Raw genomic sequence first — 25046 nt, forward strand, 5'->3', positions numbered from 1 at the left:
ATTGTGGTAAGGGTCTTGCTGCCGACAAGTCCAGCCATATGCATCTCACTGCTTCATGAAGGTGATGCAGAACCTTGTGGCAGTACTCTTTATCAAGATTAGTACCTTCTGGGGTGTCTTCATAATGGACCATGCCTCTAGAGTCAAGAAAGGTGATCAGGATGACTTTCACATTGCTGCGGACCTGCCTCGCCTTTTTGGGTCCAAAGGGTGAAGGATACTTCCACTGCAATGACTGGAACTATGTTTCTGGATTGTATCCATAGACCCAGGTCTCATCACCAGTCATCACTGTGTTGAGAAAGTGGGGATTACTGTTGACAGCATCCACCATGTCCTGTGCAATCTCTGAACACAGTTGCTTCTGATCAGTTACTAGCAACTATGGCACAAATTTTGCTGAGGTCCTTTTGATGTCTGTCTTTTCTGATAATGATTTGTCTATCTTGCATCACAAGAGTTCTTATGTGATCAATAACAACCTCATTTGCAGGTGTTTAAGGTCTACCTGAATATTCTTCATTCTTCACTGATGAGTAGCCATCTTTGAAGTGGTTGTACCACTCCTTTATCTGTATAATACCCATCACTTTGTCCCCAAACATATGTTGACTCTTTCAGACTGTTTCAACTTCAGAAACGGCAAATTTAAAACAAAATTTGATGTGATAACATTGTTCCAATTTTTCTGTCATTTTGCCCATAACACAAAATCCAAATGACTATCACTTACACATTTTCACTTGTCAATGGCTAGCCAGTAACTGGTTGATGCTGCAGTCATGTAAATAAATCAGGCATGCACACTACATATTCCTACAAAGAGAGACAGTGTGCACTGCCCGAAACAACTGTTGGTTGCAAAAATAAAAAAAGTTTCAATACTTTTTGAACAGCCCACATGAACTTGACCTAGATCAGAGGTTTGGGGTTTTAGGAGGCTAAGAAAGTTGCCTCTAGATGGACATACAAGGGTGCCACACAGATGTCCAATGGCTGTGCTGATGATTTATGTACATCTTCCCTCAAAGGAGAAGTATTTACATATGTGCGAGGAGGATGTAATTAGTTAGATGCATAAGGAACGATGTGATGGGTTTAGAGTCTGAGGTATGCTAGGAGAGAGAGAGAGAGAGAGAGAGAGAGAGAATTTGACAGCAGCAAGGCATGATGGTGATGATTTATATAGAGATGGCACCAACAGTGATGAGTAGGAATCCAGGTGGTAATTGTGTGGGTTGAACAAGAGTCAGTGAAGAAAGTGGTTCACATCTTCTCATCTTTAACATGAGATGCTGGGCTATAAGCAATTGATTGGAGTTGTTGGTTGACAAGAGCAGAAAGTCTTTTCAGTGGGAGCACATTAAATGGCTGCAATGGTGCATCCAGGATTGTTGGGTTTGGGGTTTGTTGTTTTTGTAAATCATGGTTGGTTGGTTGCATGCTTGGTTGATTTAGGGTGGGGGGGCAAACAGTGAGGACATCGGTCCCATCATCTCAGATGGCAGAAATCAAGGAAAGAACAATACAAACAGCACAGTCCAATCAAGGGGAAGGGAAATGGGCAAACAAAGAGGGAAAAGGACATCAGGACAACAGAAAGAAGAAAGAACAGGAGGAGGTTGGGTGGAAACGGGGAGAGCAGTGGTGCCCCAGAAACACTAGATGCAATGGAGCACCAGCACCACCACCAACTCATCCCGACACCCACATCACACTTATGATGATACAATGGGGACAACATGATGGGAAGAAGACACAGGAAAAGAGGAAACAAAACTGCACAACAGACCAGATACAATGTAGGGAAAATGCAGGGAGAACCTGGGTAGTGTGGAGGCCTCAATAACTGATGCCTATGCTAACTGAGAGACACAGATTCCAGAGGAAATTTCAGGAACTTAAAGCTGAGAGTACAAACCACTTTCACAAAGAAAATGGAGGACCGACATAACTTGTGAGGTGGTCCACTAACACCCAAGACAAGAAACGTAGGAGAGTACATTCATCACGAAGGGGCCAATAGTTGGGGACAGTCCAGCAAAATATTGATCACTGTGAGGGGAGTGTCACAACTAAAAGGGGGAGGAGGGGGCAGGAGCGCTCAGTGTGAAGTAAAAAACTATGGGTCAACTTAGTATGGCCAATACGAAGACAGCAGAGCACGGTAGAGGCAGAGGGGAGAACACCACATGGTGAGAGTCTCCTGGACTGCACAAAGTTTATTAGACAGGGGGTAGCCTCCCAAGGGTCTGTCCATGATTGAGCAAAAAGGGATTTGATGTTAATCTGTAGAATGGAGTGTAGGTGCCGCCCCCCCCCCCCCCCCCCCATTCTGGATGATTACCAAGTTCTTTACCCAGAATACCTGTGTGGCCAGGAACCAAAAGGAAATCAACCGAACAAGTAATATCACCAAGATCTGTGAGACAGTCATGGATAGCAGAGACCAAGTGATGACTGGAAAAACTAGAAGTGATAGCTTGAAGACCACTCATTGAGTCCATATATAACAAAACTTGTGTTAGTGAGGACCACTTTATGAAACAGACGAACTGATAGATGGCAATCATTTCTGCAGTAACCAACCGAATGTGGCAGGTAAGAGATGGTGTTCCAAGAGAAGACGTGAAGGCATATCCCACATGACCGGCAGATTTAGAGCCATCGGTAAAAAAACCAATGGCCTCCTGAAAGGGTATTCGGAACAAACAATGGAACATGACTGGAGCCATGGAGGCATCCAGACCCCAGATGAGCGCTATCCAAACCTTGGGCAAGGAACTAACAAAGGGGGGGGGGGAGGGATTGTGGTTGGGAGAGAACATGGGGAAGAGGACAAGGAGAGCACAGAGAGGAGATGGAAGTCACAGCAGACAAGTGAGGTGGAGCCCAAGCAGTAAAACTACCTGAGGACAGGCAGCGGGCAGGCAATGGCCCAAAGCCTCAAAAATAATAGGATAGGAGAGGTGAGCAGGAGAAGAGCAGATATTCATGGCATAGGAAACCATGAACTGGGACCACCAAATCGAAAGAGAAGAAGAGTGGTAGCGGCAACTGACCCATTAACTTGACAACCATAGTACAAACAGTACAGAACTTATGCCTGGTAAAGATGGAGAAGTGTTGAACAATCTACATACTAAGAGGTGTGGGCAAGGAAGCAAAGGATCTGAATTTACGAAAACACCCAAACTTCAGATGATGGAGATGGGGCAATCAAGTAAGCATGTTGCAAAAAGAAGACCCAAGGAATGGAACTGGGGGCCACAGTCAGGTGTTAGGCATCTGGGTAGAGCTCTGGATCAGGAGGGACTGTAGTACAATGACAGATGTGCACTGCCCTCAACTTAAAGGGAGAGAATTGAAAACTATGTCAGAGTGGCAACATGGAAGCATGTGGAGCATGGTGGAGCAATCATTCCGCAGAGGCCAGCGAGGGGAGCTAGCCCAAATACAGAAATCATTCACATACAGAACAGGGGTGACCAATGGTCTGGAAGAGGCCATAAGTCCATTAACAGTAGTGACAAAAAGGAGGACACTTAATATGGAGAGCCCTGTGGAATGTGATTCTCCTGGGTCTGTGGAGAGTTGAGAACAGTGTCAACCTAGACTCTGAACAACTGGTGGAGGAGGGACTGGCAAGTAAAAATTGGGAGAAGGTCCCAAGGACTCCACTCATGGAGCATAAGGAGGATGTGATGGCACCAAGTTATGTCATAGGCCTTACGAAGATTGAAGAAAACTGTATAAAGATGGCAGTGGTGAGAAAAGGCCTGCCAAACTGCTGTTTCCAATTGAAGCGGATCATCGATTGGAGACCATCTCTCCTGATCCACACTGGTAAGGAGATACATGGTCCCAAGATTCAAAGACCTGATTGAACTGACAAGCCACCATCTGTTCTAGTAACTTGCAGGGGAGAGTGGTCAGGCTGATTGCCTGGGTAACCATCAAGGGATGACGGATTCTTGCCAAGCTCAAGAACAGGAATCACAATACTGTTACTCCACTGAGAGGGGAAGATGCGTTGGACCCAAATTTGCTTAAATATCTATGCAGGAGATGCTGTCGTTTTGAAAGATTGGCCAGAAAAAGCTCCCATTCATTTAAAGGTTCACTGAAGAACTCTGACTGACAAGGGCTAAAACATAAACAGGGAGCTTCAGCCCGCTGTTTCTGGAGGAGGAAGGTGGCTTGGTAGGAGCCTGACACCAATGCCATCGTAAAATAGGTCACAAAGTGTTCTGCGATAAACTGATGAACCTGCAGAAGGGCCACTTGGAAGGGTAGGGCCTGGAATGGAAGATGGCCACTAACGACCTTGGATGGTTCGACATGTAGCCCACACCCGTGACAAAGGGACAGAAGACCTTAGAGAGGAGGCAAGAGTTCCCAACACACCCACTTGCTCTGTTTGATTAAGTAAAGGGCTTTGGCATTTAGATGTTTAATGGTAATAAGATTGGCAGAGGTTGGATGCCACTTAAGATGTTGCAAGGAACAACAACAATCATGTATAGTGGAGGCAATGGCCATGCTCCATCACAGAACTGGCCTGGGCTTTGGCATTTAGATGTTTAACGGTAATAAGAATGGCAGAGGTTGGATGCCACTTAAGATGTTGCAAGGAACAACAACAATCATGTATAGTGGAGGCAATGGCCATGCTCCATCACAGAACTGGCCCGATAGTGAACATGGACTGTCAAGAGGGGAACAGCAATGTCGGCAGCATGGATTATCTTATCGGATAGATCACAGATGACAAAAAGGGTGTAAACATGACCTGGGAATAGAGGAGCCAATCAGCACGATGCAAAGCCCAGTGGGGTAAGCTTTTCATTTGGAGGTGGGAACGGAAAGGGAAGTGGTCAATTCACTGAGGTCATGGTGTGGTGAGAAAAGTAAGGAAGGAAGAAGAGGGGAAGAGAGAGAGGGAAGGGGAAGAGAGTAAAAACATCAATGGCAGAGAAAGTGCAATATGTGGTACTAAAATGAGTAGGGGAACCACCATTAAGAATGCACAAGTCATGGTCTGCAAGAAATTGGTCAATGAGGAGCCCCCAACTAGATAAGAAAGCACTCCCCCACAAAGTGTGGGGGGAATTAAAATTCCCGTGGAGAAGGAAGGATGGAGGAGTTGCTGAAAGAGGGCAGTTAGGGAAGCAGATACAGGTGGTCTGTCAGGAGGGAGGTAGAGATTGCAAACCATGACTGCAGAGTTCAGGTGGACCCGGATGGCAATTGCTTCTAATGTGGTTCAAAGTGGGATCTGTGTACTAACAATATTCATAGAGACTAATGCACAAATGCCATCAGATGCCATCAAAGAGCTGACACAGTTCCAACAGAAAGCATGGAACCCACAAAGGGTCTGTGAGTGAGCATCAGTAGAATGAGTCTCCTGGAGGATGACAGAAGCTCCCGAGTAAAAGGCAATAAGGGATTGCAACTCTGGGAGGTGATGGTAGTATCCATTACAGTTCCATAGAATAAGCATGGAGCAGGTATCCAAATGGAAGGGGAATGAGCTGGAACCAGTTACACCACTGGGTCACCACTCCTCACCAACGACGATGGGATATCACCCACAAATAAGCAGTCAGACTTAGGTTGCGGGGGAGAAGATGGCACCTCCGGAGGCAGCAGGGGGCCTTGACCTGGATCATGTATAGTGGAAGCAATGGCCATGCTCCATCATAGAACTGGCCGATAGTGAACATGGACTGTCAAGAGGGGAACAGCAATGCTGGCAGCATGGATTATCTTATCGGATAGATCACACGTGACAAAGAGGGTGTAAACATGACCTGGGGATAGAGGAGCCAATCAGCATGATGCAAAGCCCAGTGGACTCTTTCATAGGGTGAGGAGGGCAGGGCACGGAGGGAGAGCAGGATTCTGCAAGATCCAGAACAGAAGGAGAGGAGGCAACCTGGGGCACACAGACTGTGTTCCTGCGGCCAACTTGTGGTAGCAGGCCACTGGCCTGAGAGGCACCAGGTGGAGGTATTATGGGGGTGAGCCCCATCACTGGCAAGATGGGGGACAGTTCTTCAGCTGGGGAGGGGGATCAGCACCTAGAGGGGAGGGCATGGTAATCACAGAGGAGGAGGAGGAGGAGGAGAGGAGAGAGGGACAGGACTAGGGTAATGAAGTGGGAGGAGGAGGAAAGGACATAATAGAGGCACAAGTAGAATTCACAGACACAGGGTGAAGCCTGTCATGCTTCTGACAAGCCTCAGTGTAAGATAAACAATCGAGTGATTTATAATCCTGTATCATCTTCTGCTTCTTATAAGCTGGGCAGTCAAGTGAGAATGGAGAGTGGCGGTAATAACAATTAACACACATGGGGAGCAGTACACAGGGGCTCCCTTCATGGTGTGGGTATCCACATGCACCATATTGAGGGTCTGCTGTACATTGGGAAGACATGTGCCGAAAACACAAGCACTGAAAGTGCCTCATAGGTGGCAGGATGTATGGCTTCATGTCACACCAATAACGCATAACCTCAATCTTCTCCAAGTGGTTATCTCCTCAGAAGCCAGAATAAAGGTGCTGGTGTTGGAGCAATTGTCCTCACGACCTTTCTGCACACATTGAACAAAATGAACACTCTGTCATTCCAGATTGGCCTGGAGTTCTTCATCAGTTTGAAGAATGAGGTTCCTACAAAAAATGACTGCCTGAACCATAATCAAAGACTAGTGAAGTGTAATGAACACTGGGACATCGCCAAGCACATCACTAGCACAAAGGGCTGCAAACTGAGTGGCAGAAGAAGTTTTGATCACAGGGAGCCTGATGGCATCTTACTGAGAAACTCCACTTCACCAAATTTGTCTTCAATATTTTACACAAAAATAATGGCTTTGTGGCACTGAATGTGGCCCTGTTGATCCTAATACAGACCAGGTAGTGGAGAAAGTGTTGACACCCAAGCTGGCGATCCTGGCCCTCCTCCCAGTGTGTAGCCAGGGAAAGGAAGGCCACAGAGTCATAAGAAGCAGCATTCAGTGATCCGTTACCAAACTGAGAAGATGGCAATATAAGAACAACCAGATTTTTGGAGCTTGATATGTTTCATATGCAAAGCATCCACCCTGATACCACCCACTCTGAACAGAGGCTCTCCCAATGGGTGCCATCAAGCCACAGCACAGGCCATCTGGCACATGCACCATTGCTGGGCATTCTGATGCTCCAAAATGACAAGCAACCACTTCTAGGTGTACATGGGGAAGCAACAGCTCAGGTATCAGAAATGTGATCCCTGTGTTGTCAGAGGGCTCAGCCAGACGGGTACGTAACAGCCCCACCATGTGGACTGGCTACACATGCTGGTGACCTAGCGGGGTGGAGGGCTACAGCAGGGAAGGAAGAGGGAAAGGAAAGGGGGAGAGGAATCCAGGTACACAGATGCTAGGGAGAGAATTCTGCACCAAATGGCTCACATTATGGAGAGAAAATTTCAAAGTGGAAGTAAAACCCCAAAGGGAGACCAAAAATACCAAAACGGAAGAATGGAAAAGACAAGGAAGGGGGAACAATACAGGAAATGAGGTGAACAGGCAGGTCGACATAAGTAAGAACACAGAGAGAGGGGAAGGAAGGGGCAGTGGGGAAGGAGCGAGGAAAGAGAGGAGGGGCAGGGGGACAGAAATGCATCCTGGGAAGGAAGAATGGGCTGCTATAGCTCAGGGTCCCATGAGTGCCATGCATGATCTCACAGAAGAATCATGAGCCCTCTGGGAGGAGGAGGGGGGGGGGGGGGGAGAATACTGTAAAGCATGCAGAAGGTGAGTGTGTAAGGGGTAGTTGTGGTGATGAAGGAGATGGATTTGAGAGATGATGGCCTGAGGAATTGAGTAGGGATGGGAGGTTATGTTGGACTTCTGGAGTGGGATCACTATGGCAGAGCTAGCATGTAAAAGAACCAGACAGTTGGCAGATGCCTTCAGTCAAGTAACTGCTGTGATCCTTTATGGCAGTGGGGGAGTCTTAGTCAGTAGGGAGGATGAAGGATGATTAAATCAGTCTGTCTTGAGGTTGTGTATGGCTGTTCTTTCTTCCATTGAGATATCTGCATTCTTGGAAAGGTACTTGGCAAAGGATGGTGAGGAATTCCTGGCAGGTAACCAGGGAGTGGTTATGTGGAAGAGAGAGAGGGCCACAGCTGGATAGTGGTGCGAATTGCCAGAGACAAAGTTCAGCATTGGAATGGTCTTTGGCTGGAGAGATTAATAGGAATCAAATGTTTCCACAATAGGGATCAAAAGAAGGAAAGAGGGTCTTTGATGAATCCAGCATAATGGAACTTGGGTGTGAGGCTGAAGGTGGGGCTTTTGGATAGGACTTCTAAAGGACTGAGGTTTCTGGTTACAACAGTATTTTAGATTTGATTAGGTTGTAAGTTTTGAAGGATGCTGGGAGGGAGTTTTGGACGTGACAGATGCAAAAGATTAGTAAGCCAGGGTCTGGGCGCTATGAGGAGTCGATGAGAGTGTTCACTGGTATTAAGATAGCTGTTGATGGATAGTGGTGTTTTGCGGTGGGAAGAGGATTTTGATAACTTTTGGAGGCAATGTCTGGAGTGCTCTTCCAGGTGTTTGAGGTGAGGGTTTCAATTTGAGAGGTATACTGTAAGTAGTTGGTGCTGCACATTAATAGTTTCCTCTGGAGGGGGCAAAGTGGTTCTGGAATGGCTGCACCATGGAGACTTGTTTCTGGTGTATCAGGTTAGGAGGTATAAGGATTGGGGAATCTGAAAATTTGAAGGTCATTATGAAAGAGGATGGCATCTAGGGACAGGAATTTTTATGACTATGCTGTTGACAGGGATTCCATGGCTTTGGCAGCATTTAAGGAACAGCTACGGATAGAGATACTTTCCTGAACTGAAACAGACAGATGGAGCAGGAATCCCACATCTTGTTCCTTAAATGCTACCTAAGCCATGGAATACCCAGCCTCCACCAGCCAAAAGCCTTACAATTGAAATTCCCCTTTCTGGATCCAACCTCCCCCTCTACAGAATAACCTTCCAATTTTCATATTTCCCCAGTCCCTATCCCTCGCTAATCCAATACTGCAGAAACAAGATGCCATGGCACTGTCATCCCTCAACAGAAGATGCAACCTAATATGATTAGGGAGAAAAATGGGGTATTCAGTAAAATGACAGGACTGCTTCCAAGGCAAATGGATTGCAAATAGTTGGGCTGCTAATACCATCTCTGCAGCCATTGGTGCAAACACCACCACTGACTTGGCTATTTCACACATTTGGGCATGGATTGCTTTTGAAACTGCACTCTGAAGTTGCATGGAGAAGAAATGTAACTCATCATAGTCAGTTTGTCAGTGCACCTGATGATGGTAATAGGGTTGCTCATCAAAATATTGTGCATGTTGCAAGCAGAATCAGCAGTACCCCTATGAAAGATTTTAATAGTCTCACAGAAACACCTTCCTAGCCAGGTGAATTATAATTTTTAGTAACCTTACAAATTCTGTTATTCCTTACCAGTTGCATTTTTAAAGCTACTTTCTGATGATGGTGCATGCAGTGATTGCACAAGCAAATGTACTATATATGTATTTTGTTGTTTAACAGTGGGTCGAACGTTTGCAGCCACTATGTGGAAATAATCACCGCATTTGGTACCCACTGATTTGAAAGTGTTGCCATTTTTGCCAGAGTTATTTTCTGGGGCTCAATTTTATTTGGGTCACAATTGTTGTTGTTTGTGTTTTCTTTTTTTAATTGCTTGACAATGATCCAAATGGATTCCACATTATTCTGGGAGTTTTTTTATTTTATTTGAGCACAATACATGAGTTTCACTTTTTTAATACCAGATTGCAGGTTTTTACATTAGTGTTGGTAATAGATTTTCAAGCCTTGGCTACAGTTTCTCTTCTGAATTTGGTAGAGTGTTCTCTTCCTAGCACAAGATAGCTTAATGTCTTATCCTTGCTCCTGCTCAAAATTATCCTGTTTTTTCTTTTAAAGGGGAAAACAAGACTCAAGCATTGTATGGATGTGTTTAAGAAAGAGTTAAATTCTCTATCTACACTGTCTAAGTTTATCAATTTCTCCTCAGCATTCTCCTTCTGAATTTTCTCTATCTCTGTGATTGACTCATTGTTTATGATTTTGTGATACAACATTTTGCTTCCATAAGGGGTAGTCAAATGAAAATGAGACAGATGGGAAAGTAGGTAAATTGTTTATTATTTCAAAAGTAATTGCCATAACTGTTAATACATTTATCCCACTGTGTCACAAGATAGTCAATGCCCTTATGGAAAAACGTTTGCAATTCTCTATGTAATCATGATTTTACCCAGGCTTGCACATCTTCATCTGAAGAAAACTGATGGCCATGAATGTCTTTCTTCAAGGCTCCGAAAGTATGGAAATTGCTTGCAGAGAGATTGGGACTTTACGGACAATGTGTATGGGCTTCTCTGCGAAACTTTTGAGCATACTTGAAACAATGTCAGCAAAATGTGGGTGGCATTATCCTGCAACAGAACGATACCATCCATCAACATTTGTGGGCGTTTGGATTTGATGGCACGCCTCAGTTTCTACAAAGTGTCCATGTGCGTTAACTGTGACACCATATTCCATAAAGTCAGAAAGCAGGCCGTTGCAATCAGTTCAGATGAAGAGGTGCACGCCTGGGCACAATCACTGCTCTTTTAGGCAATTGCAAAAGTTTTTCCAAAAAGGTCTTGATTCATCTCACAGTGAGATAACTGTGTTAACAGTTATGGTAATTACTTTTGAAATAATAAACAGTTTATGTACTTTTTCCTCATCTGTCTTGTTTTCATTTGATTGCCCCTTACATGATCTGCACCTGACTGGTTAATATATTTTATTGTTATCATTTGACCTTAATGATACAGTAAACCTTTGACTGTTGGTTTTACAGGTAAAACAGTGCAGGTTGTTGAGTCTAAAAGGATATTAGAAATAAAAATGATGTCTACCAGTCCTTGTAGAGAATTTAAAAGTGACAAATAATCCAAAGCTGTGCAACAATGCTAGTTGCTCTTAACCAGTTCCATCTGGCAGAAAATGAACATTACTTAAAATAAGGGAAAGGCAATCACTCACCTGTAGCAGTTTGATGTGTGGAGCATAGAAACACACAACAGGAAACACTATTCACACCAGGTAGTAAAAGTACACACATTTACACACAACAACCACACAGACCACCAAACACATGCTCCTGTGATTATGGTGAGACTGATTATTGATAATTGAAAGCATTTGCTTAGGCTGAAGGAGGTGGGGAGGAGGTAGGGAAGGATGCAAGAAGGGGGGGGGGGGGGTAGTGGAAAAGTGGCAGGTCTTTCAACATATCACTCAGCAGCTGCACAACAAGAAGAAAGGAGTACAGAGGGTCGAGCTTAAAAGAGACGTAGAAAGAGGGAGAAGGGAGTAAGAGTGAGGGGAAAGAGAGGAAGATGGTGACGAAGAGGAAAACAGGGAAACAAGAGAGAAAGGGAGAGAGTTGGAAAAGGGGGAAGTGGAAATAGAAATATAAAGCTCAAGGGGTGAGGGAGGGGGGAGAGGAGGAAGAGTGGTGGGAGAAGGCAGTACACAATCTAGATGGGATAGGAGTGATGTGGACGAAAGAGAGAAGGGAAAAGGTAGAACCGCTGGGTAGAGAAGGTAGTCTGGGAATATTGTAGGGTTTAACAAGGATGTTATGGAGGTTAGGGGGGCGACGAAAGGCAACTCTGGGTGGTGTGGGGAGAATTTTGTCAAGGGATGATCTCATTTCAGGGGTTGACTTGAGAAAGTCATATCCCTGGCGGAGTAATTTGTTGATGTTTTCGAGGCCAGGATAATATTGGGTGACAAGGGGGATGCTTCTGTGTGGTCTGGGGGTAGGAACATTGTTGTTGGACGGGGAGGAATGTATTGCTCGGGAAATCTGTTTGTGGACAAGGTCTGCAGGATAGTTGCGGGAGAGGAAAGCACTGGTCAGGTTATTGGTGTAGTTATTGAGGGATTCGTCACTGGAGCAGATACGTTTGCCACGAGTACCTAGGCTGTAGGGAAGGGAGCGTTTGATGTGGAAAGGATGGCAGCTATCAAAGTGAAGGTACTGTTGTTTGTTTGTGGGTTTGATATGGACAGAGGTGTGGATGTGAGCTTCAACAAGATGAAGGTCAACATCCAGGAAGGTGGCTTGGGTTTTGGAGAAGGACCAGGTGAAATTCAGATTCGAAAAGGAGTTGAGGTTATGGAGGAAATTAAGGAGTGTTTCTTCACCATGAGTCCAGACCACAAAGATGTCATCTATAAACCTATACCAGGCCAGGGGAAGCAGCTGTTGGGTCTTCAGGAAAGCCTCCTCCATGCGGCCCATGAAGAGGTTGGCATAGGAGGGAGCCATCCTGGTTCCCGTGGCCGTTCCCCTGATTTGTTTGTAGGTCTGGCCTTCAAAAGTGAAGTAATTATGGGTGAGGATGAAGTTGGTAAGTGTGATAAGGAACGAGGTTTTTGGAAGATCTTCGGGTGGGCGTTGGGAGAGGTAGTGCTCAAGGGCAGAGAGACCATGGGTATGTGGGATGTTTGTGTAAAGGGATGTAGCATCTACGGTGACAAGAAAGGTTTCAGTTGGGAGAGGAGTGGGAATGGATTTGAGGCGTTCTAGGAAGTGGTTTGTGTCTTTGATGTAGGATGGGAGTCTGCGGGTGATAGGTTGTAGGTGCTGGTCTACCAGAGCTGAGATACGTTCGGTTGGGGATTTGAAGCCTGCTACAATGGGACGGCCAGGATGGTTCTCTTTGTGGATTTTGGGTAATAGGTAGAAGGTAGGGGTACGTGGCTCAGGTGGAGTGAGTAAGTCTATGGAAGCCGTTGTGAGGCCTTGTGAGGGACCTTGGATTTTTAGGATTTTTTGCAGCTCAGTCTGGATGGAGGGAATGGGATCCTGGGTAACAGCTTTGTCGGTTGAGGTGTCAGAGAGTTGACGCAGTCCTTCTGCCACATACTCCACACGGTCAAGTACGACAGTTGTGGAGCCTTTATCCGCCGGGAGGATGACAATAGAGCGGTCCATTTTCAGCTCCTTAATGGCACGGGATTCAGCTGGGGTGATGTTGGGGGTTGTCGGGATGTTCTTCAAGAAGGACTGGGAGGCAACACTGGATGTGAGGAATTCCTGAAATGTCTGCAAGGGATGGTTTTGGGGAAGGGGAGGAGGATCCCTTTGAGAAGGCAGTCGGAACTGTTCTAGACAGGGTTCAACACTGGGTCTAGTACTTGGGGGCTGTGTTTGGGTAGTGAAGTGATATTTCCAGTTGAGGTTCCGGGTGAATGAGAGGAGATCTTTAACCAGGGCAGTGTGGTTGAATTTAGGTGTGGGGCGGCTAAAGGTTAAGCCTTTTAATAGAACAGATGTCTCTGGAGGGGAGAGGGATCTGGATGAGAGGTTTAGGACTGAATTGGGACTGGTGATATGTGGCATTTGACTGTGGTTATAGTTGAGATTTGGTCTGTGTGGGGTATGTGCTGGGATGGGGAGATTGAGTAGGGTGGCTAGGCTAGGTTTGTTGGCTATCAGGGGGGTTTGTTGAAGGTTCTGTTGTGGTTGGTGTTTGTGAGGGATAGGGAGAGGGACCCCACTTCTTAGGTGTTGCACTAGCACTGTGGATAGTTTTTTCAGGTGGTGTGTGGCATGGAACTCAAGTTTGCAGCTGGCTTCTAGGATGATGTTCCTCAGTGTGTTCTCCAAGCAAGGGTTTGAGAGGTGGAGGACTTTGAAGAGAGATAGGAGCTGTTGGGAGTGGTGGTTACATGAAGTAGTGTAGAGATTCAGGACAAGTTGGGTAAGGGCTAAGGATTGAAGGTTCTGGAAGTCCAGGAGAGACTGGTGGAAGGAGGAATTGCACCCGGAGATGGGAACTTTTAAGGTAAGCCCTTTAGGGGTAACTCCAAAGGTTAAGCAGGACTGGAGGAAAAGTATGTGGGATTGCAGTTTGGCTACGGTGAATGCATGTTTCCGGAATGAATGTAAATAATGTGGTATAGGATTAGGGTGCATCCTCTTTGGTTTGAAGCTGGCACAGTACTTACAGTAGAATATCTTTGGCTTCCCTCTGACAACCATGCCTCCATCCTTGCTACCCTCCCTGTTTACCTTTCCCTGTTGCTTCATAACCTGGGTTGTGAGTAACTGAATCCACTTTCCCTTCTTCCCTTTTTTCCCCTCTCTCCTCCCTGATGAAGGAACAAAGTTCCGAAAGCTAGGAATGTAAATTTTCAGTTCTGTTTTATGTGTATCTATCGGCTGTACTGAGCTGAGGTAAGTACTGGCCAGCCCCTCTATCTCTTTGTTAGTATTTGTTTCACATCTTATATGAGATTTTCCATTAATCATCTACATCTACACTCTGGCTTACTGTGCAGCACTCTATGTGGGCATGACAAATAACCAACTTGCACAAATGGCCACTGTCAAACCGCCTGCATACTGGACCATCTAGTTGCTGAAAACACTGCACACCACAACACAAATCACTTCAACAGCTACTTCACTATGTGATCCATTTGCATACTCTCTTCCAGCATACATTTCTCTTAACTACACATCTGGGAATTGCCTCTCCAGCATATCCTGCAATCTCGCAATCTCCCTGGCCTAAACCTCCACTAACCTGTTTCCCATTGCAACCCTACTTTTCCCTTCTCTTTCTGTTGCTATTCCCCCCCCCCCCCCCCCTATCAACCCAACTCCATTTATCTCCCCTATCCTTTTCCCTCTTAATCACAGTCTTCCTTTCCTTCCACCTACAACCTCCCCCCCCCCCCCCCTTTCACTCTTTCTACATCTCTTTTATGCTCTACCCTCTCTGCTCCTGTTGTATTGTTGTACTGCTGAGCCATCTGTTGAAAGACCTGCCTCTTTTCCATTATCCATCCACTCCTTGCATCCCTCCCTTCGCCTCCCCACCACCTTACACCAATGTAACTGCTTTCAATAACCAGTCTGATCAAGGCCACTGGTGTGTGTGTGTGTGTGTGTGTGTGTGTGTGTGTGTGTGTGTGTGTGTGTGTGTGTGTCATTATATGTGTGAATGTGTGGCCTTTTACAAAAAGAAGAGCAAGAACTTGAAAACTAGGTGAACACTGTTTCCTGTTATATGTTTCTATGCTTCACACATCAGTCCAGTATAGGTGAGTGGTTGCCTTTCCCTTATTCTACCCAGGAATTTCCATAACATAAAATCAAGATTAAATTTTATGAGACCTTATTCTGCTAATATTTATCACAGAGTCAACTTGTAAGCCAGAATGAAACACAGTGATATTCAGGGGAATTGCACACAATAAATTTCATAACAAATACTGATGGTGATAAATATTTTGCACTACAGAGATATGAATGAGCCGTTTCTTCCCAGAGCATGACACTCAGCAAGCCAGGTCACAAAAAACCCTTTATAAAAGTGAAGAAGCAGAATTCTTTCAGTTTATGCATTACAGGAACTACTGACAACACTAACAAGCGCTTCATGCTACTCACTGGGTGATCAGCATCAAGCTTTTCCAACAAACTTTCCACAACAATTGCCACCATTGTTCTATTTGCATCATGAATGTTTTCTTTCTGCATAGCTGCTTTGATTTGAGAAAGCATTTTGTTAAAAAACAGCTGCATTTCAGAATTATCTTCACCTGAAAAATAAGAAAAAAAATATGACAAAATCATTAATAATAACAAAATAACAATGAAAATAAAAACATCAAGAAACGTACCTTCATCTATTTTTGAGTGCTCCAAAGCTAAAAGCAACGACTTTTCAACAAATGGTTTCAGAACATTAGGAGGGAGTCCTCTACATAAGTCTGAAAAGTTGTTGAATAAGGTGGAGATGTCATCCTTCTGAAACAAAAATATTTAGATTAATAAATCTTTACTTACAGTGCAAGGCAATACGAATTCATCTTTTTGTATACAGATTGAACAAACCAATTTAGATTACATGAATTTTTTTTTAACAGATGATATTAACATTACATCAGTGATGACATGTTTGCTATTTGAACGCATTTCTTAGCAGAATCACCAGTTCCTTAATACATAATGCAGGTCACTCTTTGCTTTAGAATCACACTTTAGCACTGTTACGCACTTGTTATAAAATGCCCCAAAGTCGACTTTTAATAATGGGAGTGAGAAACAAGTCACTACAAGTGGGGCAAGTGGTGTATCACTGCTGTGGTGCGCAAGTTATGTCATGTTTTACTAAATATTTCACTGCTTCTTTCACAGGTTGTGAGAAAGAAAGAAGGAATATAAAAGTTTAATTTGTCACCAATAATGATGTCATTACAGATAGACAACATGCTTGAATTGGACAAGGATGGGGAAGGAAATTGGTTGTGTTGTTTTCAAAGGAGCAACCCTTGTGTCTGTCTCATTTGCTAGGTTTAAAGAAACCATGGAAATGCTAGAGGCCAGGAGGAGACTTGAGCCCCACCCTTTGTAACAGTGAGTGCAGTTCTATTAATAATTGTGATATCTCGTTCAGTGCATGGCATATTCTTGTGTTACAATACAGGTGCTTCTCATTCCTCAGTGTGATTTGCGCTCCTGTAATGATTTTGTAGGAAGGAGTTGTTAATTGCATGACAACAAATTAATTCCTTAAAGTATAGTACCTGATAGCCATTCAGGTATTACCAGTATCAGTTTGTAAATACTGCTAATAAATACTGGTAGCTCAGACACACTCATGCATTATACAGAACCTCAGTTACACATTATATGAATATTTGGGGCCGCGAGGGATTAGCCAAGCGGTCTAACGCACTGCAGTCATGAACTGTGCGGCTGGTCCCGGCGGAGGTTCGAGTCCTCCCTCGGGCATGGGTGTGTGTGTGTTTGTCCTTAGGATAATTTAGGTTAAGTAGTGTGTAAGCTTAGGGACTGATGACCTTGGCAGTTAAGTCCCATAAGATTTCACACACTTTAATCTAAAAATATTTGGAGTCTGACCTAGCCCGATTACATATCTTGATTTTGATAACTCTCTGGTTGCATTTATCACTCATTATGGCAAACTCTGCTTTATTCTTGACTTCACGGCTGGTCAGACGTTCATAAAATTAACTCTTGTTGTTATACAAGGGTTGGAACTTAAATAGTGGAAATTATTTATTCACAACCAATAAATCAGAGTTACATCTTTGCACCTGTTACTGTCCTGCAAAGTAGTCATCAGCATTGTGTAGAACCCATTGCCAGTGATGTGGAAGGTGTAGTATACCGTTAGCAGAGCCTGTTCTGTTGATAGTGCGAATGGTGCGGTCTACTGCCTGTCGAATCTCTGGAACAGTTCTGAAGCAAACGCCACGAAGTGGTTCCTTCACTTTGGAATCAGATCAAAGTCACCATCATCTGTGAGCAGCTTTGTGAAAGAAGCAGTGACGCTTTCTGCTCAATCCATCCATCATTTTGCATGACACATGTGCGGGCACATACAGTGCAAGCTGTGGCTGCTCTGTTCAATCGATGGGACTGGGAAGTACTGTACCATCCACCACGTCCTTGTGACTTTGATTTGATTCCAAAGATGAAGGAACCATTTTGTGGCATTCGCTTCAGAACTGTTCCAGAGATTTGGCAGGCAGTAGACTGCTCCATTCACACCATCAACAGAACAGGCTCTGCTAATGGTATATTACACCTTCCACAACACTGGTGACTACTTTGAAGGACAGTAACAGGTGCAAACATGTAACTCTTTTGTATTGGTTGTGAATAAATAGTTGCCACTATTTAAGTTCAAACCCTCCTATATCACACTGAATTGCCTATTTGTTTCAACTGGTCTCTGAAGACTGTCTGATCATGAATATTGTTTCTACCTTCTTCAAAGTAATGAAGAAAAGCGGCAATGATAATGTTTCTCATCAAGCAACTGACTAAAACTTCACATGGGTCCTGTAGTGCTGAAGATGTGGCAGCAGTAGCTGGAACTTCAATAACAATAGCAAGAAAAATAGGAAACACGACATCAGCAGCAGTTAGAACTACAACAGCAGCAAATGCTGCAGCAGCATCTACATCTTTAGATGTAGCTACTCTGCAAGCCACTGTACAGTGCATGGCAGAGGAAACCCATTACTACTATTTGTCATTTCCTTTCCTTGTCCACTCGCAAATAGAGTCAGAGAAAAACAACTGTCTGTATGCCTCCGTGTAAGCCCTAATTCCTCAAATCTTATCTTCATGGTCCTTACGCACAATGTATGTTGGTGGCAGTAGAATTGTTCAGCAATCAGCTTCAAATGACAGTTCTCTAAATTTTCTCAATAGCGTTTCTCAAAAAGAACATCGCCTTCCCTCCAGGGATTCCCATTTGAGTTTCTGAAGCAACTCCATAACACTTATGTGTTGTTTGAACCTACCGGTAACAAACCTAGTAGCCTGCCGCTGAATTGCTTCTATGTCTTCCTTCAATCCAACCTGGTACAGATCCCAAACACTCAAGCTATACTCAAGGATAGGTTGCACCAGCATCCTATATGCAGCCTCCTTTACAGGTGAAATACTCTTTCCTAAAACTCTCCCAATAAAGTGAAGTCAACTATGTGCTTTCCCCATCACAGTTCTCAGACACTCATTCCACCTCATATCACTTTGCAATGTTATGCCCAGATATCTAAATGACTTGACTGTGTCAAGCAGGATTCTAGTAACACTGTATCGAAACATTACAGGTTTGACATTCCTACTCATCTGCATTAACTTAAATTTTTCCACATTTAAGGCTAGCTCCCATTCATCATACCAACTGGAACTTTTGTCTAAGTCATCTTGTATCTTCCTACGACCAATAACATTAGACACCTTACTTTACACCCAGCATCATCAGCAAACAACCTAAGATTGCTGTCGACCCTGTCAACCAAACTACACTCCTGGAAATGGAAAAAAGAACACATTGACACCGGTGTGTCAGACCCACCATACTTGCTCCGGACACTGCGAGAGGGCTGTACAAGCAATGATCACACGCACGGCACAGCGGACACACCAGGAACCGCGGTGTTGGCCGTCGAATGGCGCTAGCTGCGCAGCATTTGTGCACCGCCGCCGTCAGTGTCAGCCAGTTTGCCGTGGCATACGGAGCTCCATCGCAGTCTTTGACACTGGTAGCATGCCGCGACAGCGTGGACGTGAACCGTATGTGCAGTTGACGGACTTTGAGCGAGGGCGTATAGTGGGCATGCGGGAGGCCGGGTGGACGTACCGCCGAATTGCTCAACACATGGGGCGTGAGGTCTCCACAGTACATCGATGTTGTCGCCAGTGGTCGGCGGAGGGTGCACGTGCCCGTCGACCTGGGACCGGACCGCAGCGACGCACGGATGCACGCCAAGACCGTAGGATCCTACGCAGTGCTGTAGGGGACCGCACCGCCACTTCCCAGCAAATTAGGGACACTGTTGCTCCTGGGGTATCGGCGAGGACCATACGCGACCGTCTCCATGAAGCTGGGCTATGGTCCCGCACACCGTTAGGCCGTCTTCCGCTCACGCCCCAACATCGTGCAGCCCGCCTCCAGTGGTGTCGCAACAGGCGTGAATGGAGGGACGAATGGAGACGTGTCGTCTTCAGCGATGAGAGTCGCTTCTGCCTTGGTGCCAATGATGGTCGTATGCGTGTTTGGCGCCGTGCAGGTGAGCGCCACAATCAGGACTGCATACGACCGAGGCACACAGGGCCAACACCCAGCATCATGGTGTGGGGAGCGATCTCCTACACTGGCCGTACACCACTGGTGATCGTCGAGGGGACACTGAATAGTGCACGGTACATCCAAACCGTCGTCGAACCCATCGTTCTACCATTCCTAGACCGGCAAGGGAACTTGCTGATCCAACAGGACAATGCACGTCCGCATGTATCCCGTGTCACCCAACGTGCTCTAGAAGGTGTAAGTCAACTACCCTGGCCAGCAAGATCTCCGGATCTGTCCCCCATTGAGCATGTTTGGGACTGGATGAAGCGTCGTCTCACGCGGTCTGCACGTCCAGCACGAACGCTGGTCCAACTGAGGCGCCAGGTGGAAATGGCATGGCAAGCCGTTCCACAGGACTACATCCAGCATCTCTACGATCGTCTCCATGGGAGAATAGCAGCCTGCATTGCTGCGAAAGGTGGATATACACTGTACTAGTGCCGACATTGTGCATGCTCTGTTGCCTGTGTCTATGTGCCTGTGGTTCTGTCAGTGTGATCATGTGATGTATCTGACCCCAGGAATGTGTCAATAAAGTTTCCCCTTCCTGGGACAATGAATTCACGGTGTTCTTATTTCAATTTCCAGGAGTGTATTTATGTATATAGAGAAGAGAGGTGGTCCCATCACACTTCCCTGGTGAACTCTTGATGATAACCTTGTCTCTGATGACCACTCGCTATCAAAGACAACATACTGGATTCAATTACTTTGAGCCCCTCATTATCTGTGAAATTATTCCATGCGCTTGTAGCCTTGTTAACAGCCTGCAATGGAACACCGTGTCAAATGCTTTCCAGAAATCTAGACATATGGAATCTGCCTGTTGCCCTTTATCCATTGTTCTCAGTATATCATATAAGAAAACGGCAAGCTGAGCTTTGCACAAGCAGTGCTTTCTAAAATGTGCTGATTTGTGTATATAAGCTTCTCAATAACAATAAACTTTATTTTATTCCAGGACAATATGTTCAAGGTGGGTTGCTTGGTTTAAAAATGAGGGAAAGTGACTATGTTCAAAGATTCTGCAGCAAACAGAAGTTGGGGATATTGGTCTCTAATTTTGTGGGTCCGTTCTTTTACCTTTCTTATATACTGGAGTCACCTGTGCTTTTTTTCAGTCACTTGGGACTTTGTGCTGGGCAAGACATTTATAATAAATGCTAGCTAGGTAAGGGGCCAATGCCATAGAGTACTCTCTGCAAAATCGAACTGGGATTCCATCCGGACCTGGTCATTTATTTGCTTTCAAATCTTTCAGTCGTTTCTCAATGCCAGGTATTCTTATTACTATGTTGTCCATATGGGAGTATACCTGACGGTCAAATGAAACTATGTTTGTACAATTCTTCTCTGTGAAAGATTTATTGAACATGAAATTAAAAACTTCAGCTTTTGTTTTGCTATCTTCAACTGCTGCACCAGGCTTGTCATCAAGGGACTGAAAGGAAGCCTTGCTTACATACAACCAGAATTTTCTCAGTTTCTCTGCCAGATCTTTTTCTAAGGTGTGACAGTGGTAGTTAGTCAACCAAAAGCAACAACAGAAGCAAATTTTACATTTGTTGCAACAACAGAAGCAAATTTTACATTTGTTGCAGCAGCAACTGGCATCACTTCCCCCTAAGTAATTCACTTGTTGACAAAACAAATGGGAGTGGTTGGTCTCCTCCTGTTGTTTTGTTCTTTGTTGCAAGGCAACTGAAATGACTGACCCTGGTTGTCAGTGTTTCCTCTTATTGTCTTCTACTAATCAATTGTAGAAAGTAGCTCAGAATATCAACCACCATCTAACTCAAGTAGCTTGAGTTTTTCAGATGTCTGTAGTTTGTTGACTGAATACTATGGTCACCAAGCCCATGTGGAAGCAACTAGGCTCAAATTTATTCAGTGCAGCGTGAGCTAAAAATCTGTAAGGTCTAGCATGCAAGTGTTATTCTTCAAGTAAACAATGCGGTGTACGTTATGGTGAATTTAATGGATGTCTAGCACCACATAAGGAAGTCAGTGCAAAGGCATTAGAGTCAGCTGCTATAACAGTGAATGAGGCTCTAAAAACCATTAAAGATCATGAAATAATAGCTCCATTGTAGGATATGTTTGATGACAACATTAGTCTTCAATATCTTAGTAATGGTTAATATTGTGTTCATAGACCAATGAATGAGTGTAATCTAGAATTTCTTCCTAGTAGTCAACTTTGTGTTCAACAATCCACTGATTATAGGCAATGTCATTACTTGAATTACTGAGCACCGGCCATCCAGTCATCCTGTAGTCCAGTGATATGGAATACAATAGTTAGACTATAATTACAATATTACAAAAAGGATAGATTGCTGCCCACCATGTAGTGGAAATGTTGAGTCACAGATAGGCACAACAAAAAGACTGCTAAACAAGGAAGCTTTTGGCTAAAAGGTATGAATTAGGCAACAAGCACGCATGCACCCCCCCCCTCCCCCCCGCCCCCCCCCCCCCCCCCCACACACACACACACACACACACACCACGGTCACTGGCTGCTGCGGCCAGACTATGAGCAACAGTGTTTGTTGATGGAAGAAGCAATCTAGGTGATGGGGGTAAGGAGAAGGCTGGGGCAGGGAGGAGGATAGATAGCAGGGTACGGATGGGGGATGGTAAGGTGCTGATTTTGGTAACATACAGGGAAGAGGTGGTGAGAGTGTAGGGCAGCTAGGTGCAGTCGGGCAGTTAGACAAAGGGTAGGAGGGAGGGGGGAGTGGAAAAGGAGAAAAGTAAAAAAGACTATGGATACATTGGTGAAGTAGAGGGCTGTATAGTGCTGGAGTGGGAACAGAGAACATGATAGGTGGGTGAAGGACAGTGACTCTTGAAGGTTGAGGTCAGGAGGGTTGCGGGGATGTAGGATATATCGCAGAAAGAGAGTTCCCACCTTAATTCAGAAAAGCTGGTGTTGGTAGCATAATAAAACTGGTTATGGGAGATAAATGTACTACCCAAACTTGAATCATATGAAAGATCAATTCCCAAGTTGAAGACTCAAAACACAGATATCCACTACCATATAGCTATATGAAAATGTATAAATATAATAGAGGGAAACATTACACGTGGGAAAAATATATCTAAAAACAAAGATGATGTAACTTACCAAACGAAAGTGTTGGTATGTTGATAGACACACAAACAAACACAAACACACACACAAAATTCAAGCTTTCGCAACCCACGGTTGCTTCATCAGGAAAGAGGGAAAGACAAAAGGATGGGTTTTAAGGGAGAGGGTAAGGACTGGAGTCATTTCAATCCCGGGAGTGGAAAGACTTACCGTAGGGGGGAAAAAAGGACAGGTATACACTTGCACACACACACATATCCATCCGCACATATACAGACACAAGCAGACATATAACTACATTGTCTGCTTGTGTCTGTATATGTGTGAGCGTGCGCAAGTGTATACCTGTCCTTTTTTCCCCCCTAAGGTAAGTCTTCCCACTCCTGGGATTGAAATGACTCCTTACCCTCTCCCTTAAAGCCCATCCTTTCGTCTTTCCCTCTCCTTCCCTCTTTCCTGATGAAGCAACCATGGGTTGCGAAAGCTTGGATTTTGTGTGTGTGTTTGTGTTTGTTTGTGTGTCTATCAACATACCAATGCTTTTGTTTGGTAAGTTACATCATCTTTGTTTTTTGAAAATGTTTAAATGTTTACAAATATAAGCACTTAATGTAATTATGATGATGATTATGGAACTCTTAAAAAAAGATAAGCAATGGTAAACAATTATTTAATTTTATTTATGACATGTATGTTACAAAGATGATTTTGCACAAACAGATTGATATATGATGGTATTTTCTTTGGCACATGTTGTTAGAGGCAAATATTTGTCTTTGGGTACTTAGTAATATAAGTTTGAAGTGTGAGGATGGAGTACACATCATGTGTGTTGTATCAGCACTGTGACTGATGTTGATTTGCATTGTGAAGTGAAATGACTGAAAATATATGTGTTCAATAGCAGAACGTCCACCAATGTTCACATTACTTAACTGAATGAGACCAAGCATCCTCTAGACCAGTATAAAAAAGTTACACTCTAGAATGGACTATGAGCCGGCAACTTCTAAAAAAGACGAAGAATAAAAGATGAGAATTATGAAAACTGTTTATTCACATTCTCCCGTTTCTACCTCTCTCTGCAGTTTGCTACTATCTCAGCACAACAAGTGCTGTGAAAATGTGACCAGCCACCCAAGTTATTAACTTATCTCAGAATTAATAAATCAAGTTTGGGCTACAAGAGTGTGGTAATGGTCAGAATGCAGTGGCATCAACCAGGATTTTCTGAAAGTGAAATGTGAATACTGTGTTGGGCTATTTTTCTTGTTCCAGTTTAAATATGTGTATATTGCAAAAAAATTATATGAATGATCAGCCAAGTACAAGCCATAGCTACAAAACAGCAACAATAACAACAACAGAGTTCACAGTCATCAATAAGAAAAGAATGAAAAATAAAGTTTGAAGTGTACAATTAACAATGTTGATACTAAACAAAGTTAAGTGCTGGAAATATTTTCTTTATTTTTTTTTCTTTTTTGGTAAAGTGTTTTGTAGAATAATGATTAACAATGACAGTCGCTGAATGAGAATATGGAATAACAGGGGGTAATACAGACATGGCAGACTTGAGCAGTGTTGTGAAACAAGAACAGGAAAGCTTTATTGATGAAACAGTAGAACAGGAAAAACAAACTGATGAATCATGTAAATTATTGAAATGAGATGATAGTAATGACATAAGTACCATGTTTGCTTTGTCAATAAAAATTAGTAGTCAACAGCATAAATATAATGAGGACCAGTTTGCAAAAATTAATGAGCAACTTGGAAATCATAAACAAGAAAGCAAGAAACAGTTCACAGAATTTGGCCATTCAATAAGAGTGTTATTTGATTGTAACAGTAAAAATACAGCTCAGCTAAATGATATCAATCAAAAATTGTGAGGTTAGATGGTCAAGTAGAGCCTGTTGAGTCCAAAATCAAAGAAATTGAACTTAAATTTAACAGTAAAGCCCAAAATGTCAAAGATCAGATCACTGAAAATGTCAAAGATGAGATCACTGAAGACAGGGGAAAAAACAAAATTGCTTTTGAAAAAGTAAAGTTGACACAAATGTAAATAGCCAAATTTTGACTTTGGAAACTGACACTTGGTGAAAGCAGTTTTGTCAAACAGGTGAAGACAGCAGGC

The 25046-nt window shown here is 44.0% G+C and overlaps 1 protein-coding gene across 3 annotated transcripts in view; it reads right to left on the reverse strand.

Moving 5' to 3' along the window:
- LOC124615316 (focadhesin) overlaps positions 1 to 25046 on the reverse strand; it is a 292146-nt gene that overhangs the window by 70258 nt on the left and 196842 nt on the right. For all 3 annotated transcript variants that reach the window (XM_047143114.1, XM_047143113.1, XM_047143115.1), the window contains exons 14-15: positions 15806 to 15932; positions 15573 to 15724 (exon numbers count right to left, since the gene is read on the reverse strand). In XM_047143114.1, the coding sequence (XP_046999070.1) occupies positions 15573 to 15724; positions 15806 to 15932 (279 nt within the window). The remainder of the gene's footprint in view (positions 1 to 15572; positions 15725 to 15805; positions 15933 to 25046) is intronic.

The sequence above is a fragment of the Schistocerca americana genome, chromosome 5 (assembly GCF_021461395.2).
Source record: "Schistocerca americana isolate TAMUIC-IGC-003095 chromosome 5, iqSchAmer2.1, whole genome shotgun sequence".
Taxonomy (NCBI): domain Eukaryota; kingdom Metazoa; phylum Arthropoda; class Insecta; order Orthoptera; family Acrididae; genus Schistocerca; species Schistocerca americana.